Below are 19,529 nucleotides of genomic sequence, written 5' to 3'. Positions count from 1 at the left end.
CTCCTAGCAACCATCAGACCACATGATTGTCTCTCCTCTCAGCTCATCTCGTCGTAATGGGATTTGTGCTATATAATGACATTTGCGTTTTACTCCATGCAATACTTTGACCATTTTTGCCTCTTTCAGAAAAGAAGAGTTACTTTCAGAGTTACGTGTTCACTGTATAATAAGCTTGCACAAAATCTGTGTCTCTTGAAGAGGCAATAAACACTCCAGCCTGTCTCTGTGATTGAAATTCAAATCATTGTCTTGCACAACGTTCAGAAAAACGAGCCTCCTCTGGTTTACCGAGTGACACCTGGAAATCATAAATGCTAAATATCTTGAGATTCACAATCTTTCCCCTTGTCCTTATCCAGGTGATAACTTGTTGGAATATAAAAGGAAACAACAGACTGTGTCCTCAGGCTGCACATCTGCAGTCGCCTCTCTTGTCTTATTAAGTGTATCACTCATAGTGTAATGAGACAATCTATCATGACATCAGTCTCCTTATGCTCGATGGAGAGCTGCATTTGTCAGATTTCAGACTTCAGATGGGCCTTAAGCCTCATGGTGCTTGATCTGTCCTAATATACAACACAAAAATAATATGAGGCCAGGTGGCAATAACAACAACTAGGTCACTTTTCCCAAACAGGGTTCACTGTTGTGTCCCATTACAATTTAAAAGCATTTAAAAAGCACACATTTAATTTAATGTAATTTAATGTAATTTAATGTAATTTAATTTAATTTAATTTTTCAATTTTAATTTTTAAATGTAATTTTAAATGTAATGTTTTTTTTATTAGTAGTTATTAGATAACTTAAGATATTAGCTATTGGAACTATTATTGAACATAAAATGAACATGAAATTATTTAAATCATGAAAAATACAGTAAAATAGTCCAAATCCATTTGTTCTCCCATCAGCATGAAAATAATTTTAAACATCAAATGTCTAACATAACATTTTTTTAAACTTTACATTTACATTTGTAATTATTAATATTATTTTCATAAATAATTACATTTTCTACTAATTATTAATAAGGCCAATATTACCTATACCACTACTGATGCTTCGGTTAAATGGATTATTTGTATAATACAGATAAAATGTATAATTATAACCATTCAGAATTACAGTATAATTGAAGGCCAGGACTAAACAACAAATTATTATTATTTTCATTATCATCATCATCATCATCATCATTATTATTATTATTTAATTTGACATTTGTTGAAAGGAATTGAAAAATAGATGCTATTTTAATTGCATTTAGTATTTTTAATTAGCAAGTATTAATTACAGAATTTAATGTACTTTAATTCACATGCCTAAAAATAAATAAAAGTAATAAAATAAACACAAGTACTGAATTGTCATGTTTACCAGTTTGCTGTATTATGCTTGGTTACACTAAGATATGACAGTAAAGTGAAATGCGGTTGTCTGTTTTCCGTAGGGCAGGCACGTGCACACAGGAAGTGCCTCTTCAGGGCAGAGTGACGTCACTGGACCTCTGCCCCAACCACAGGCAGCTGCTCAGCTGCTCCAGGGATGACATCCTGCAGCTGGTTGACCTGAGAAAGAGTAACGACAGGGTGGCCTTCAGGTAGAAACACACACACACACACACACACACACAGAGGGGGTTAGCCACAGGTGGGGTTGTATTCTTAACAGCATCATACACAGAAATAGATTTTATAACTCTTGATGAGCAACAAAACATGCCTTTGGCAAGCAAATAAAACTCTGCCAGCTGGTCAGTAAGTTAATTAGGACCTGCAACATACATGTTTATGATAATATGACATTGAGTGATCCTCAAAACACATCTACTCAAACTATATTTAAATTATATGAATAAAAAGTGCTTATTTAATGTAATTATCATCTGCAGTAATTTGGGTAATTAATTAAGGATACACATGCTGAACATTTTTATTTCTAAAAAGTGGCAGTAAATTTCACACACACACACACACACACACACACACACCTTTAAACTTAGTAAATACACACAGACACCGTTTTTGTTAACTTATACAAGAAGTTTTTTTTTTTTTTTAAATTGAGAAACTAATTTGCAATAGGCTCACAGTGTTGATTAAAGTTCCAAGAGACAAACAAAATAACTTATCATTTAAATCATCCATATTCAATTCCCTGACACCAATGACAGAACGGCTCCCTTCAGTATTATTCTTTGTTTTAAGGCACCAAATGCAAAAACAGAGAAACCAGTTCTATAGACAGAACATGGCCCAAGGCATTTAAAAAGTGTGTTTATATAAATCTGTATGAGAACTCTGATTAGTTTTGTTGTTCATTTTACAAAACACTCACAAATGTTTTCTCTCTTTTTCTTGCTTGTTTCAGAGCGGAGGGATTCAAATGTGGAAGTGACAGCACCAAGGCCATCTTCAGGTGAGTGAAATCAAACAGGACACAGTGAGTCGTCGCTAGCCATCCATCAGTGTTGAGTTTGCAGACCACTGTCTGCGCAGTAATAGGACATGTCTGTGCTATGTCTCATTCGAGATGGCATGCTGTGTGATGCTTACAACCCCTGAAACGTTGGCATCTACACCAACCCTGTTTTGCAGTGCTGACTTTTCTTTTCTTAGTCTTTGGAGAGGTCATGTGAATGGAAAATCCAATTCTGATAGCTGGCAAGACGGATTTCATTTGTTACTCTTGTCAGTTTCTAGTTTCAGTGGGAATCACGTCTTGTTTTCTTTCGGGTAAAAGTCTGGATTATTCTCAGCATGCAGTTCCATGATAGTTTTGGGTGAAACTCACAAAACCTGTGCTGGTCATAATTAACCTCAAAATTAAGAAAATAAGACATGTTATTTATTTATTTACTTATTTTACATGAATGTGAAGCCAACCTTTTAGATAATTTGTATAGTGACATTTTCATTCATTAATCATTTCATTCATTTACATTCAATTAATTTTGGAGCTAGTAATTAGATTATTAATACATTTTTTAATTATTGGTGTTGCTGAGAAAAAAAATAAATCATTATGTTAAATTATTGTATTGTTTAGTTACATGACCATTCAATGGGACTGGCATATATATATATATATATATATATATATATATATATATATATATATATATATATATTATTATTATTATTATTATTTTTTTTTTTTTTTTTTTACGTCATCTCATGGTCAAGGAAGTTGCATTTATTTGAAATCATTTTCACCACCTTTAGTCCAGTCTTCTGTGTCACATGATCCTTCAGAGGTCATCTTATTTTGCCTTTTAGGCTTAATTTCATTGCCAAACTTGTTTGTTGTGTATGAATTTACAGAAAAGACTTATATAACAGCGTAAGATGCCGTATTAAAGAATCTGATAGATGCTTTTAATTTCTAGCTCTAGATGTGTTTTCAATACTCCTAGAGCCTTTGCAGTCTTTATATCCTCATGCGCAGTCTGACCCTGCAGTTCTTCTCAACATTGTTAGAAAGTAAATGCAACACATTCCTTGTGATGTGAGATGAGAAACCAGTCTTACAGATGAGTCTTTTTAGCACTTCCCTGCACAGGCATAAACCGTTTCCTTGGAGACAAGTGAGGCCAAGAACGCACTGTGGCTTTTTTTTCACGAATGGATCTTGCATGAGCACTTAAAAGAAGACAGAGAGTCACAAACAGGCATGTAATGGTTGCTTCATCATTCATCAACACCTTCGCTCTGCACTCTTGTGCCAGGCATATAACTCGGCATCTTCCCTCCTTGGCCAACACTTTTCTTTTAGACTGCACAGGTAGAAACAGCCCAATGTCATAGGATATTGTGAAGAAACTAATAGTCGAGCAGAGCATATTGAAGAATTTCTATTTCTATTGAAGAAAATTTGCTCACAATTCATTTCATTTTGTTATCTGGCAAAATATTTCTGGGGTCTGTACAATGCTATGTTTTTGAAAGATGTCTCTCATGCTCACTAACGGCTGCATTAATAAAAAATACAGTAAAACAGAAATATTGTGATTATAAAAAATTTTTTATAATAAAATAATTATGGGAAAAAAATATATATTTTTAAAATGTCATTTATTCCTGTTTAGAAAAAAATATGAATTTTCAGCATAATTACTCTAAGCTTCAGTGTCCCACGATCCTTCAGAAATTATTCTAATATACTGATTTTGTGCTCTGTATTTTCATGTTATTATCAACAGTTGTACTGCTTAAAGCTGCGGTAGGGAACTTTTGACGCTCTAGCGGTTAATAAACAGAACTGCTTGCGTCTTGCGGAAGAACATCGTAGCCAGAACTACTTCTCTCTGTTTATGTCTATGAAGAATCACAAAGGTACTGGGTTACTCCGCCGCGGTACCCCCGAAGCAATCTAAAATAGTCCGAATATAAACAATTATTAAAGGTGCACCCTAGTGATTCAGGACAAGCCAAAAACACGGTTTGGAAAATGGATTCATGGTGTACTCGCTTATTATGTTAATTTTTCTACATTTTGAACACAAACAAAGTTACGGACCGCAGCTCTGATTGGTTGTTTTTTACCGGGAGCGATGGAGTTTCTGCAAATGGCAATAGGACACTGGGAGGAGCCAGAGGAGCTTGATTTTTTCACAGATTATCTGTCTCATATTTTACTGTCAGGACATAATGACAGGTTTAATAAATATGTAAAAAATATTTTTTTTACAAAAGTTCCCTACAGCACCTTTAATGTTTTTGGTGAAAACCATTTTTATAGAAACAGCAATTATTTGAAATAGAAATCTTTTTTTAACAATGTGTAAGTCTTTGACTGTCAAGTTCAGTCAGTTTAATGCATAATTCCTGCATAATAATAAAAAAATACTTTTGCAGGGTAGTGTAGGACCAAACGGGAATTGCAACCATGTGAATATCACCGAAATAGGTGTCCAAGGAAATCAAACCCTAGACTCTGTAACAAACAAGTTTTTAGCCAGTCATAAAACCAACCAATGATCAATGCTCTTTGCCCGTTAATATTTTACTGCATTTGGGATTGCTGACAGTGGATTGGCTGACATGTCTTTGGAGCACAGGGTTTTTTAGAGAAGGCGTGTGGTTGAAGGGATAGTGTGATCTAATGTAGTCCAGCAGAAGTTAGCAAGACTGAAATCGCTTATAGTACCTTTTGAAGTCCATTGATTCATGTCAGATGCAGTATCGTGGAAAAGAGCAAAAACATTGAAAATTGTGTCCAGATGGTTATTGACTATAGTTTTTGTCTCTTGCTCTCTACATACTTCTAAGACGGCATGCTGTCTGAAATGGAGCCTCAACGGATTTGAAACACTTTACATTGGTTTCAGCTAATGCTCATTGAATCCATCCGCCATCTTATTGTCTTTTGTCATTGCACTTGTGGTATTTCGATCACACACTCTGTGAGATATACATTTGAATCCATGTCTAACTTGTACAAAGTAAGGTCTATAAAGGCAGCATAATTTCAGCATAAAAGAAAAAAAAATCTTCTTTAAAATGCAGTCTTGCAATCTCATTCACTTGGTTAAGGAACAGACTGAACAGATATGTCTTGTATAGCTTCCTGACATTTCAGTCAATTTTTTATCAGATCAATGGCCCGAGGGATCTATATGGCAAGAGAAAAACAGTTCCACAGAGTAATGTGTTTCAGTCTGTAGTCATCAGTCACAATGGACGGTTTTCTGTCTTTTTCAGTCCGGATGGCAGTTTCCTGGCAGCTGGCTCTGCAGACGGTGCCGTCTACATATGGAATGTGAACACAGGAAACCTGGAAAAACGGCTTCCTGACATGCACAGGTAACTCAGGGATGTCACCACAAACAACCAATCATTTCATTTCCTAACAATACTTGCATCCTACAAGCATTTCCTAAGTATCGTTAGCAAACTATGATTATGACCAACATAATTCAATCTTTCTGTGTTTTCCAAAACCATAGCTCCAACACACATTTGCAAACAGCATTCCAGAATTGTGTGGTGAGAACTACAACATAGTTTCTTGTTGTGACGTGGACTGGCTAATATGCAGTACAATCTATATACAGTATGTCATTCCACATTTCCATTCTGCATCTTTTAGTGTGTAAAGACGACAAAGAGTGGACGTGTGCGGCTTTGCTCTAGAACCCTACTCGAATGTATTACGGAGCCTGAAATTGAATCAAATATCTGAAAATAAAGTGAAACAATGGAGAACAAAGTTTTCCGTAGATGCCATGTTTAATATTTACAGCAATAATCTGACTCCACCACCATTGTGATGTCATTTACTACAATTCTAAATTACTAAATCAGCAACAAATTATTTAAATTTTGGGAAATAGTCATGACTAGCAAGTTAATTTCTCCAGTGAATCATTGTATCATGCATGGTTTGAATGTGTCCATTAGTTTAGTAAAGCTAGATGGATTTAAAAGTTTTATTGACAAAATTTGCGTATGGCAACAAGGCTTCTCAACCTTGATTTGATTGGCTATTTGTGTTGTTTTATCTATTATTATGTCAATTTATCATTGTTCATCGAAATTTCATTGGCACCTTCATTAATTTCATGCTGAATCAAAGTGTTTCTATGATCACAATAAAAGTTGCCCACGCAAATTTTGCTAAATTTTTGCTAATTTTAAAGTTTGTTATGTGAATTCACTCTTCTGACTGACAGCAAGCTGCTTGAAAAAGTACATAATGTTTAACATAATGTTTATAAACCATACATAATTAATTAAGTTGCTTAAACATTTAGAAACAAATCAGCATCATGCATGTATGTATAGTTTAATACAAAGTACTGAAAACCAATCACAAAGAGTACTTTATTCACTTAACCCTCTGGAGTCGACTAACGCGTATACGCGTTACGAGGCATTTTCTCCTGATAACCCCGAAAATAACTTAAATTACACTTTCAGACTTTGATAGTACAGATAAGATAATAACAACAAAACGTTGTTCATTTATAAAATAAGGATAACAAACGAGGTGTGCTGTCTGCAGCCTTTGTCTGCGCTGATCTTCATTTACAAACGCATCATTAAAATGAACTGTAACTCAGTGAATACTCAACAAAGAGACATGAGAGATATATCTATAGAAAGCCTGACATGTCTACTTTTAAACTAAACAAGTTTTCGGTGCTGCAGAAAACAAATATTCTATGATCAAGTAATGATGATGAAACTACGCCCTCGTGCTGAACGCTCTATTCAGATTCTAATGTTTCACTGAAGTGCGCGGCTTGAATACGCCAACGCAACAGAAGACAATGCAGTGAAACTGTTCTTCAAGTTTCTTTAATTTACTGTTTGCTTCGCGCCGAGAGGAATAAGACATAATTCACCCCAAAAAGATGTGATTTGAGATTTGGATTTCCTCAGAAAAAAAAAATAAAAAAATGAAGTGCTTTATTCAGCAGAGATAATAAACATGAGTAAGTCTCTTTATATATATATATATATATATATATATATATATATATATATATATATACTTGTACTAGTTTTCACAAAATGTGTAAACATTTTACTAGTTAGACTTTTTCCAAAATATAATTCCTGACTAAATGTATAATCAAGTGAAACATCATGAAGTTTCAATAACAATATACACTACTATACCATTCAAAAGCTTGATGTAAATAATATAAATGTAACAAATAAATGTAACTGTAACAAATGTAATAAACAATGCTGTTCTTTCAATTTACCCCCCCCCCCCAAAAAAAGCTGAAAAATATTCTCAGCTCTTTTCAAAATTAATAATAATAATAAATGTTTTTTGTAGAAAATCAGATTGTTAAAAGGATTTCTGAAGTATTGTGTGACTGAAAAAAATTCAACTTTGAAAGTCAGCTTTGATTGTTTCTAATGAACTGTTTAATTGCACTCGCAAGTGAATATTAAATTATGTTATGGGATAATTAAATATATTCTAAATAAACTACAAACATAAAATTACATTAATTAAAAAAAAAAATTTTTTCTCAAAACACAATCGTGTACATAAATGCTGCGCACATATTATTATAGCCCAGTTTGTGCTGATTACAGTGAGATTAGACTTTAGCCATTTAGATGTTTATAAGAAATGTACAAAACTTCTCCAGGCTCCAAAAATACCCTGAGATTCCAGATGGTTAAAAACACGAGATGCAGTGGGAAGGGTGGGAAGTCTCGAGACATGTTTTTAAAAGTTAAACTTACATTAATTTAACATGACTTCCTAAACACGCGGCTCTCTTGTGCGAGACGTAAGTTGACGGTGATAGATATCCCTATAGAAAATTTGATAAATATGAGTTCTGTGTGAATGTCTTGGTTTCAACGTAAACAACATCTTCTCCACATTGATGTTCTCTTTTTCTGCAGTATTTTGAATGAACAACGTAGCAGCGCTACAACCAGTGGGTTCAACTGGACATTTACAACGTAAATACAACTTGTGTGCCACTGATAAGGCTGCAACCTTTTTGCATTCAAACGTGGATTTTTATTTTAAATTCGACTAATGTTCAAAATTGAAATTAATGTTTTGACAGCCCTACATTACATTGCTACACTATTGACAATATTATATTTTTTTGCCCATGAAATTTCACCTAAATTTAGCAAATCTTTTACTCCTAGTTTTTTTGTTGTTGTTTTTTTTTTTACACAAAAGTTTCAAGTCAACGCAACATTTTGAATCAAAAGCTGAGAAAATCTGGGTTTTTTTTGTTATTGTTTTTGTTTAGTAAAGGATACAGAACGATGATTCAAAACGTAGATAGCTTCCATCATCACCTCCAAAACTTACACAGTCCTTAAACACTTTCATGTGTCAACATTTCATTCGTAACATTGGTAAAGTTTGGCAGTTTTGATTTAAATGCTGTATAATGCTTGATCATCGCTTTATTTTACATGTATGCGATCACTTGTTTTTGCTTCTTCGTCTTCGCTTATGTTTTATCTAGACATTCAGTACTTTTTCAGAAGATGTGTATTAGCGCCTACCATATAACAATAAAAATACAGAAAATGCAGTCAATTACATGGAAGTGTTGGGGCAAAGGAAGAATTAAGCAGCAAGCTACATTGTTACTTGCATTGTTAAATATACTATAAGTCACTCTCAAATAAGGGATAATATACAGTCAGCCATTATTATGTAAAAATTGTCATGATGCATATAAATGAACTCTAAATTGTGAAAGGTTTAAAGAGCGGGAAAGATATTAAGCAAATATTAACTTCAATTTCAATCTGTTCTTTGCACAAAGCTATATTTTAGTTTTTAATGTGGCTTCAGGATAATTAGAATACAGTATATTAATTATGGAGGTTTTTGTGTCAATAATTCCACTTTTCCCGAATGCATTTTTTGGGTGGGATGCTGTGAATTATCTCTTTAATTTTGTCTTTAAATTGAATTCTAAGATTCTGCAAAATTATTTTTGCAGAGCTTCAATAAGCGCTGTGGCCTGGTCGTTGTCTGGTGAATATGTGGTAAGCGTGGACAAGAGCCGTCGAGCTGTGCTCTGGAGCGATATCTGAGACCAGACACGGGCTGCCTTTTTCCATCTTATCAACTGAAGTCACTCCTGGAAATGCACTCAGGGATGTCATCAAAACACAACCTTGTTGGGAAAGCTCACACTCTGCACTCCGTCAGTAGCAGGATCCTTAGTATTTTGACAGTCTTTGTTGCTAAGAGGCTGTGTCATCCAAAACGCAGACAGATGTGCTAATGCTACAGGGGTCTGGCGACTGTTGAGCAGAGCTGTCTGGGTTTTGTTTTGAAACCTTGTTACAGATGAATTACCGATGCAGAATTTGCCAAAGCGTTTGTAGGCCTTCCTATTGCTTGACTTCGAACTATAATTGTCAGCAACTTGAAAATCTGAGATCTCTTGACGTACGCCAGATATTGCTGCCTGTGGGATTTGATATCAAAGGGAAACATGAACAAAATGGATTCAGCCTGTTTTAGGAACAAGACAACACATTTCTGAATACGTGGACACTCGACCCCAATGGATTCGCATGTCAGTCCTATTTTTAGAGACCAAAACACAGAACAAACACAAAATTGAATGCCTGGTAAAAGGCCATTGAATATTGTCACACAATGACAAAGATTCTTGAATGCAATATAAAACGAGATATACAGTAAATATTATACTTTCGTTCAAAACTGTGGGGTCAGTATGTTTTTATGAAATAATTGCTGATATTCAGTAGATCAGTGGTGACAGTAAAGACATTTACAGTGTAAAAAGATTTCTATTTTAAATAAATTCTGTTATTTAAAAAAATATATTTCCACAATAATATGAACTTGAAACTGTTTAAATTAATAATAAATATTTCTTAGCATGAGATCTCAAGGATCATGTGATGCCTAAGACTGGAGTAATTGGCTGCTGAAAATGTAGCTTTGATAATAAAATGCATTTAAAAATAAAATAGAAAACCATTCTGTTAAAGTGTAATACTATTTTACATATTACTTTTTTGCTGTTTTTTTTTTTTTTTTTAATCAAATAAGGTTTGATAGATTGCAGGCTTGGTGAGCAGAAAAGACTGACCCCAAACTTTTGAATGCTAGTGTATATATCTTAGCTGTCTTACACCACAGTGGAAATCTTGGGACCATTATGAGGTTTTATTGACTATTTCCATTCTATTCTGGTCCAGTCATTAAAGCAGACACTCCAATTATTGTGTTTGTTGATTTTTAAATTCACTCTAATTGTCATGCCAATGATTTCTAATAATGAAAATATATATTAAATTAGAAAAACAGCAATATAGAAGCATTTTCACTAATGGTCTGAGATTTTTAGATTTTAATCACTGCTTTAGTTCTATTGGACTGACTCCAGTAATTTATTATAAAAAGGGACTTGTGTTTTAAAAATGAATGAGAGGAAGCCTTGGCCTCCGCCACACTCTTTAGTGCTGCCATAGAGACCCAGTATGCTCACTGCTAAACTGCACTCAGATTAGCATTTAAAAGAGCCCCGTGTCTGATGAGAATCACAGCGCACCGCTCTGACTGACTTTGAAGACCCAAATTACTGCCATCAGAGATCACACAAGTCCAGCATAATGCACAGACCGCCATGTGATTCGATCTGCTGTGTTCATTTGCATGTTAATTGAAGGTTAGATGATGGAAAGTCTAATGCCCATCTTAAACTTCTCAGCTATTGGACTGAGTAGTTTTAATGTAGTGTCTAGAATATTTATCAACCTAAAACCATGAGCTAGTTGCTATGGTGAAGTACTGTGCCTCAGAAATTTCTAATCTTACTGTAGATCACTGCATTGTTACCAAGTAAAACTTAAAAGAACTCTGCCTTTCCAAATGTGGATCGTCCTCAAAGTAGCACAGTTATCAAGGGAACAGCGGTATATTTGTTAATTACACTCATTTCTTTTTTGCAAAAACTTAAGGACCAAAAGAGAGTTTTATTATCAAGTCAATTGTTTACATGCAAAATGAAAGACGGAGCAAAGAGTAATAAGTCTATGCTTATCTATGTTCGAACAGGCGCCTTCCATGAATAGAGTAAAAAATACTATGTCCTGAAATACCAAAACTTGTCATGACACAGTGACATCATACAAGTGATTACATTAAATAATCATACAAATTAGATACATTTTACATTTTATAAAATAAAATAAAAAATAAAGAATAATTTCAAAATGTGTCTCACTGTATAGCGGGATATTTGAGACAAAAATATTTGTTTGTAGTTGTGATTAGAGTGCATTTATTTATTAATTGTTATTATCATTATTTGATATTTGTTTCCTGCATTAACTCTAATAAATATTTGAGATGCTTTCAGTTTTGAAACTAACTGCTTTTCATTATGGGTCAATTGTTAGGTTAAAACCTTTGTGGAATTTGTGCCTAATGAAGTCATGGGACACCAAAGTGTATCCTATTTACGGAAAAGTGCCAATATGACACGGTTTAGCATTCATTTGAGAATTAAAAGTATTTTAGAGTTTTACACTTTTGTCAATATGGTCTGAAGTAATGATGCTTTGCTGTCATGTCATATTTTGTCTGGGTTTGAATTTCAGCATCATCTTGATGTTTAGATTTTAGAATCTTGATTTATTTATCTGATATATGATAAAAAACACTCAAATTTCAGGGATGCTTTTAAAATTAATAAAACCATTTTAAACCCACATGATGGCTGATTGATTTGCTTTATCCTAATCTGTATTGATTTATTGCTTTGGGAGTTTAGGACTGTAACGTGACACCACTTTAACCGATGTCATCGCTCATCTCACTCACAGCGTCTGCACAGTGACGGCGAGCTGAGAAATCTGCCCAGCGTTGGAGAATATCATCACCCCGCGCACACATCCAGAGAGGAGGGGAGATAGAGAGAGAGAGAGAGAGAGAGACGAGGAGAGGAAAACACAGCGGATGAGCTCTGCTAGATAGTGTGGATATCAAACAGAAGCTTCTTAAGCGTTAGGATTTTCCAAACAGTGTCTACTGTTCCTACATTCACTCCTGAAGGACTCCTAAAGCAGAGCAGCACAGGAAAGCAACCAGGAATCGCCGGCTTCTGCTTGTTTTCGTTCCGTTTGTCTGGAGTGGAGATGCTTCTGTAATTGGATTCACCTGGAAAGTGCTCAAACCGCGAGAAGAGCTGCTTAAGTGACAGCGGCTCTCTAACGCAGCATAGTAAATTCTCTTCATCTTTTTATTTTCCCCTCAGCTCCATCTCCCTCTCTTTTCTCGGCAGCCTCTCTCATCTTTTCCCACAGCAGAAGAGTATCTGTCGCACACTGATCCTCACGATGGGTGATAAAGGCACAAGGTAAGCCGTGTGTTTCAGAAGGATTCGCTGCTACAGGAGGACATCTTTCTTTTATTCTATAGCTTGTCATTTAACATAACAGTGGCTCAACGAAATCAGTATTGCATCACAGTTCACATTTATCCATTCTCAGAGCAAGTTTAGGGAGAGATGTCTGAGCTCTTTAACACCAGTTACGATGAGTTTACCTTTTAAATTGTATTAAGCTGTGTTCAATTGAAAACCCAGGTCAGGAAAGTGCATGGAGAGAGTGGGACTGGGACACAGCTGGATTTGAGGCTGGAATAAGCATATTTGCTGTGCATAATGGACCATTAGCTTTATAGATAGTTGCATTTTTTTATCCCTTCCTCTCTGTCAAGCCATCAGAAACCATTGCATGAGTGTATCCCATATGTTTCATCTGTTCTTCATTTGCTGGAGGCTTTAGAGGGTGGTGGAGGTATCACAGTGTCTTGGCATAGCGGCATTTCCATTGATATTTGACATTTCACACAAGAGCACATTTGAGCAGGACATTCAAAACTCTCGACAAGACTGCGAACCAGTCCTGCTTTATAATAACAATTCACTCTTCAAAATCATTTACATGCCTTTTTACTGGCACCTCGAAGAACCATTAACATCCATGGAAACTTTTCTTCACGCAGAAAGGTGGGAAAAAGTTGATCAGATTTAAATTTTTCTTTACATCAAGAACAATTATTATTTTTAACAAAATGAAATTCTCCAATGCAGAATGTCACAATAGCATATTCTGTGCACATGATGATTCACAATTTAAAGCATAATCACTCAGAGTCGCATGGAATGAAAGTCGCATAATGAAAATTTCATTCCGCTCGCTACTCCACTTCTCTCATCTAACAGACATCTGATTGTGAGTCTTTGACCATTCAGAATCAACAATAAACTCAAGCAAAATACAGTCTTTTTAAACAAAAGCACAGGCCTTTATGATAAAGAGAATGGGAACTTAGGAACATCTTGTAGAGGGTTTTACTGTGCTGACTGTCATAACTGATCTCAACAAATTGCTTGAGTGCTGAATGAATAATGACGAGACTAACACAATTTCATGGAAATTTGTAACTGGTGATTTGGTGGCCAATTTGTATGAATTCATATGATCTTGTTTGTTTTCTGTTTTCTTATTATCTGCTTTTTTACATTATTTTACACTGTATAAATTCACCATTTTCCCATTTTTTGTCCTTTTTTGACAGTAACAACCATAATGCACAGAATCGTTTCGGATCAGTCCCATCAGACTGACACTTGATCCGAAAAAAGGAACATATGTGACTGATATGATAGAGTATCAGATCGGTGCAGTAGTGTGATTCAGTGGAACAGCTGTTCTTGTTTACTTGCTACCAATTCTTTTAACATCTTCCAAAGATGCAATATGTGCATCTCGCAACAGTTGGAAACGACAGTGATTAGTCCTTTCTAGCAAGTGCTTATTGTAACAGATTAGGATTTCATAGTTATGACGTTAAATACCTGTAAACTAAACCCCAACAGATTGGTGCTTGGCATTTTGAGAAAGCACAGGCAGTTTTGTGTGCACTATGCTTTAGATTATCAGTGAAAGATCTGTTGACGAGCCATCTGAATCTGCTCATGACAAACTTTGCAAGAAGTGCATCTTCTATTGCTTTACATGGTCGTGTTACCTTGCATATATTCATTAAAATGACTTTTCTCTGTTATTATTTCTGTTTATACTGCGTCTTTATAAGATTTAACTAAGACAACATTATTAATAAGACATTCTGGTAATACTTTCCGTCAAAGTTTAATTACTTAATATTAGAAAAAATTTACAGGACTATGTACAGTCCTTACATTAAAACTGAGAAAGAAAGTAAAATATAGAAAATAAGTGAAAATAAGAGTTAATCACATATAGCACCCATTAACAAAAGTTATGTGGAGTCACCAATGTCCCTATATGTCACTTCTTTGAACCAGACACTGCAAATAAATAATGTCATGAAAGAATCAATTCTTCTTCTGCTCTTTAAACATTTCAGAAACATATAACCCACTTAAAATGAATGGACCTGAATGATCAACTGAACTCAGGCCTGACCGGCAATTGAAGTTTTGGTGTGATAAAGTTTTACAGTATCTGCAACTCATGCTTAAGTGTTTTTTGCAAGATAAAAATTCATTTTCCCCACTTAATCTAATTTACGATGGTATCAGGTTATCAGCACTGATGCGCTTTTTAAAATTCAGAGTTGATTTCTGAGTTTCCGATGCAGTAAGCAAGTTGAAATCTTTGTAGCCTTTAATGGTTTATTGTTACTTAAAGTGCTTTTTAGTTCAGAAGCCTAAAGTTTTTCTGTTCTACTATCTACTAGTATCTACTATACAGTGTTTTCAGGATGGGCATCCTATTTGTGCTGCCCACACTTATTATCTATTAAATATTCTATGTGATCCATTGTTCTTTTTGAATGATTTTTATGCTTCTTTAGCATCTTTGTGTGATTATTACTGAGCTCTTCCGCACCTTTTGAATTCTCCTGCCAATCTGAATCTCCCTGGATGCATATGACCACTTGAATAACAGTTTAGAAAGAGTTGTGCATGATACGTTAAGAGGCAGCTTTAAACAAATTAAATTTATATGGAATACAATAATAGATGGCATGTCTTTTAACCTATAATGCTTTTGTTTGTGTATTTTTTGACTGCTATATTGTACCAGTTGTGCATAAAGCTGCATTCCAGCCACCCCTAAACAAAGCTTACAAAGAGAAACCTTTACAGTGGGTTTAGAAATACATTTTCAGACATTTGTATCGCTAAAATAACAACCCCTCAGTTCAGTCAGTAATAAATTTGTGTGCAGTATTTTGTCACACTACAGTATCAGACAGGAAATGACAATCTGGCTGTGAACATTCTTCAGACACATCAGAATGACTGACACAAATGTATTATCAAATTTGACAAATTGCTGGATATATTCTATTGACCTTTTTACCTGCATGAAATGAGGAAGCCATTAGATTTGTCATACCCCAGGAAACATCAAGTTTGTGGTCTGTGCGCTTTTCCCTCAGCTGAGGTAGAAAAACACAAACATATATACACATGCACACTTGCTTCCAGAATTCAGATGTGTTTCATGTTGGTCACAAGCTACATTTTATTTATTTATATTACAATGGTAATGTATAGTGTAATTAATATTTGAAATTGAAAAAAAAAAAAAAAATGTTAAAACTGCCTTTTAGTAATTAACTGTACTATCAGTTATCATAAAGTTAAAACTGTATATTTAACAAGATGTGTAAATGTAGTCAAATATTTTAAATGTCGAAAATTGTTTTACTTATAATTTACAAGTAATATCTTAATAAGACAAACATATAGGGAACCATACAGCAACCTGTGTAAAATTTGCTAAAATGCAATGGGATTATTTATCTGTCTGTCCACCATAATTTTTAAAGGGTTCAGTGTTGTTTTTAGATGTCACCATTTTAAGGAATATTTCAGTAACTTTATTTTGTTAATTTTATTTTATTGTTTCTGCAATGGTGGAAAAAAATCATGCAACAATGGGGATGCAAAAAAAAATGTTAGAGACAATTAAACATTACTAATTACTAAATTAATTAAATAAGTTTAATATTGGAATTAAGTGATGTTTCATAAACAAATTTCGGGAGGAGCATGAACGGGTAACTAACACAGCCAGCCCAATCATTAGTGATTACACAGTTTACCAACAGCTCAAGAGAAAAATGCCTCCATCCTACCTTTGTTTTTCTCAGTTTTTCAATATTGTTACATCATTGTACAATTTTCACTGTCGGTTACAGTCGAGAAGGTCAAGACAAGGGAGGCAGTGCGAAGTGCCAAACAGTGTGAGACAGCTTCTTGTGGATTGATGTAGACCTGAAAACATTCCAGTCTCTTTTATCATGGACCATAGTCAGTCTGTATTTTTAGCAGTGGTGTAATGCAACAAAGTAAAAATACTTCTTTACAGTACTTAAGTATTTTTTGGAAGTATCTGTACTTTACTTGAGTTTTTATATTTCAGGCAACTTTTACTTTTACTCCACTAAACGCTAACACTTATATTCTAAACTCCGATAAATTTCCCCATAGTACAATAATTTTCCACTCAAGTCGAGTCAGGGGTGTGCGATAGATACAGCATCATCTGCAATAATATGTTAAGTGTTGTTGTAATGATATGCAATCTGACATTATTGATTCGGCTATATCACCAATTCACACAGAGAGTGAACGCACATTGATTTATTAGCCTATTAAAACTCAATATTCCAGGCATTCTAAATTGTGGATGGCAAAAAATGCTTCTGTATGCTTTTGATATTTATATATTTTCATGTAGGCCTAGTTAACTTAATCTATATCACGAAAAGAGTCTCGCGTCACTGAGCGATGGATCGGTGTTTACTTATTGAATGATTTTTTTTTTTTTTTAACAAATCTGTTGGATAAATGATTTAGTTATTCACTCATTAACATGGTCAAATGCTTTGTTTCTGAATGAATCAGCTGTTTGAATGAATCGGTTGAATTATTCACTTACGGTCACCTACTGGTGGTTTTAATTTCACATTTTGACTTTTTTCATGTTTTAAATTATTTCTAATGTCAAAATTCAACGTTTTATGTTAAAAACAGAGCATTAGCCTTTTTTATACATCTGTATCTGCAGTTTAAATGAATCCATGTCCCCTCTGAGATACATAAACTGTAACTACATGCTATTTCAGATGCAGATTCCAGAAATTATTTCTTATGTTGGAATGAAAGACACTAAGTACTGGATTAAGTGCTACTTATTCTTGCCCAAAATTACAAAATGGAAGAAATAGTAAAACTGAACACAATCTTGCTACTGTGTATGAACATTTATATACCTTTACTTTCAATACTTATGTACGTTAAAAATTGTATACATATATATATATATATATATATATATATATATATATATATATATATATATATACTTTTCGTACTTAAGTACAATAAATTTCACAAACTTTAATACTTTTACTCAATTAATATTCTAAACGGTGGCATAAACTTCTACTAAAGTCATTTTCTGGTGAGATATCTGTACTTTTACTTGAGTATGACTTTCAGGTACTAACACACCACTGATTTATATGGTAGTGTGCAAGTGTTTTCTACACTTTTCCCCTTGTGAACATGGATACTGATGTCCATATAGTCAGGAGAATGAGGACTTGCATGTGTAAGACCAACAGAAGCAAGCATGGCGGTCATGCTTAGCGTGCTAAACAGAGAGGGCCTGTCATCTATCCTTTCCGCTTCCTCCACACTCAACCCCCACCTGCCTCGATCCCACCCATGCTCTTTGTTCCTGTGCAGCACATCCTGTGTCTTCAGATGCTAGGGACTGGAGCCTGGGATAAAGAGGATGCAGTTGAACACAGATTTAACCTGTTCATAGACACAGTGGAAATGTGGAATGCATTTAGCAGATAAACATAAAGCTTGAGACTGAACTTTAAGCCAATGATTTAAATAATGGTCTTAGTTGTGAAAAATACAATCCACTCTACGAGTTGAACTGATATATTTTTGTTTCAAGGAGATTAATACTCTACTAATAGGACCGACACAGGACTTCTTAACAAGCTTAACCAACAATCTTCCATGGTTTGTCAGCTTTACCAGCTAAGTTTTGCAGGTCATCTGTATTAAAGTTATACACCTGTATTAACTATGATAAACATATTGTCTGCCCAGATCCAGCCCAGATGCGGTATGGTGATTTGGCTCACTTGTAGAGTGGCATGATGGCACTTTGGAAGACTGTTGATGTTTGCTAGATTTGGCCATCACAGAAAAAAAGAAGACAACTGAAAAAATAGACAAACAAAAACTCAAGAACTACTGACTTAAGCTACAGCCTTAAATGAATCCAGCTGAAGATAAAATACATAAAGTCTCTGAAGATCTCAGCAGAGGATAATTAAACAACTCCACAAACAGCTTTACCATCTTCACTTTTTACTAACCAGACTGACTTTATTTCTGATAGAGGTCTACAGAAGTTCTTATTGAGATTTAACAGGGTTTAAATCTAATGTTTGTTTAATTTTAAGTCACCATAATGGTGAATAGTGTTTCCATAAGTTGTGGTCTTAACTCTTATTATTAATCACTCGCCATTTATGATAGTGTGTTTTACACACTTGCAATACATGATAGTTTGCTGTTGATAGTTTCACAATTATTGTGTTCTGGTCTGATTTATTGAAGTTATTTGAATTCCCAAATGATTAATGCTTTCACGTTACATACCCTGTGCTACTGCAATTTGAGTTGCAACATCAGCTTGAAGAAATATTAAGAAAAGTGAGCAGCTCTTACACACACAGATATCAGCAATCAGCGCTTGAATCTCAGCAATGGTGACAAAATATTCAACTGATCGGATCAATTATGGACATCAGAAAACTTCTAAAAGACAGCAAAAAATAAAAAAAAATACATGAACCGAAGTAAGAATAAAAAATTATTTCAATTCAACTGCATAATTTATTCATGCTGTGATGCATGCTGGGAGTTTTGTACTATGGTACCCAGCTTACATTGCAACATTACACTTTTTCTTGTCACCATTGTTGAGGGTCAC

At 34.5% G+C, this 19,529-nt stretch overlaps 2 protein-coding genes across 5 annotated transcripts in view; both read left to right on the top strand.

Annotated features, from left to right (window-relative positions):
- The window catches only part of atg16l2 (ATG16 autophagy related 16-like 2 (S. cerevisiae)), a 36,010-nt gene extending 23,604 nt beyond the window's left edge, over positions 1 to 12,406 (top strand). For 2 of the 4 annotated variants that reach the window (XM_026282820.1, XM_026282823.1), the window contains 4 exons: positions 1,460 to 1,609; positions 2,380 to 2,427; positions 5,712 to 5,813; positions 9,458 to 10,464. In XM_026282820.1, the coding sequence (XP_026138605.1) occupies positions 1,460 to 1,609; positions 2,380 to 2,427; positions 5,712 to 5,813; positions 9,458 to 9,551 (394 nt within the window). In that variant the 3' untranslated portion in view covers positions 9,552 to 10,464. Of the gene's footprint in view, positions 1 to 1,459; positions 1,610 to 2,379; positions 2,428 to 5,711; positions 5,814 to 5,956; positions 7,006 to 9,457; positions 10,465 to 12,323 lie in introns of those variants that run through there. The other 2 variants (XM_026282822.1, XM_026282821.1) reach the window with 2 other exon arrangements.
- A 355-nt stretch (positions 12,407 to 12,761) lies between these two features.
- Positions 12,762 to 19,529, top strand: part of arrb1 (arrestin, beta 1) — a 47,442-nt gene continuing 40,674 nt past the window's right edge. Inside the window, exon 1 of the mRNA XM_026282829.1 lies at positions 12,762 to 12,856. Within this exon, the coding sequence (XP_026138614.1) occupies positions 12,837 to 12,856 (20 nt within the window). The 5' untranslated portion in view covers positions 12,762 to 12,836. The remainder of the gene's footprint in view (positions 12,857 to 19,529) is intronic.

Source organism: Carassius auratus, chromosome 15 (genome assembly GCF_003368295.1).
Source record: "Carassius auratus strain Wakin chromosome 15, ASM336829v1, whole genome shotgun sequence".
Classification (NCBI taxonomy): domain Eukaryota; kingdom Metazoa; phylum Chordata; class Actinopteri; order Cypriniformes; family Cyprinidae; genus Carassius; species Carassius auratus.
This window is presented reverse-complemented; position numbering and strand designations above follow the sequence as displayed.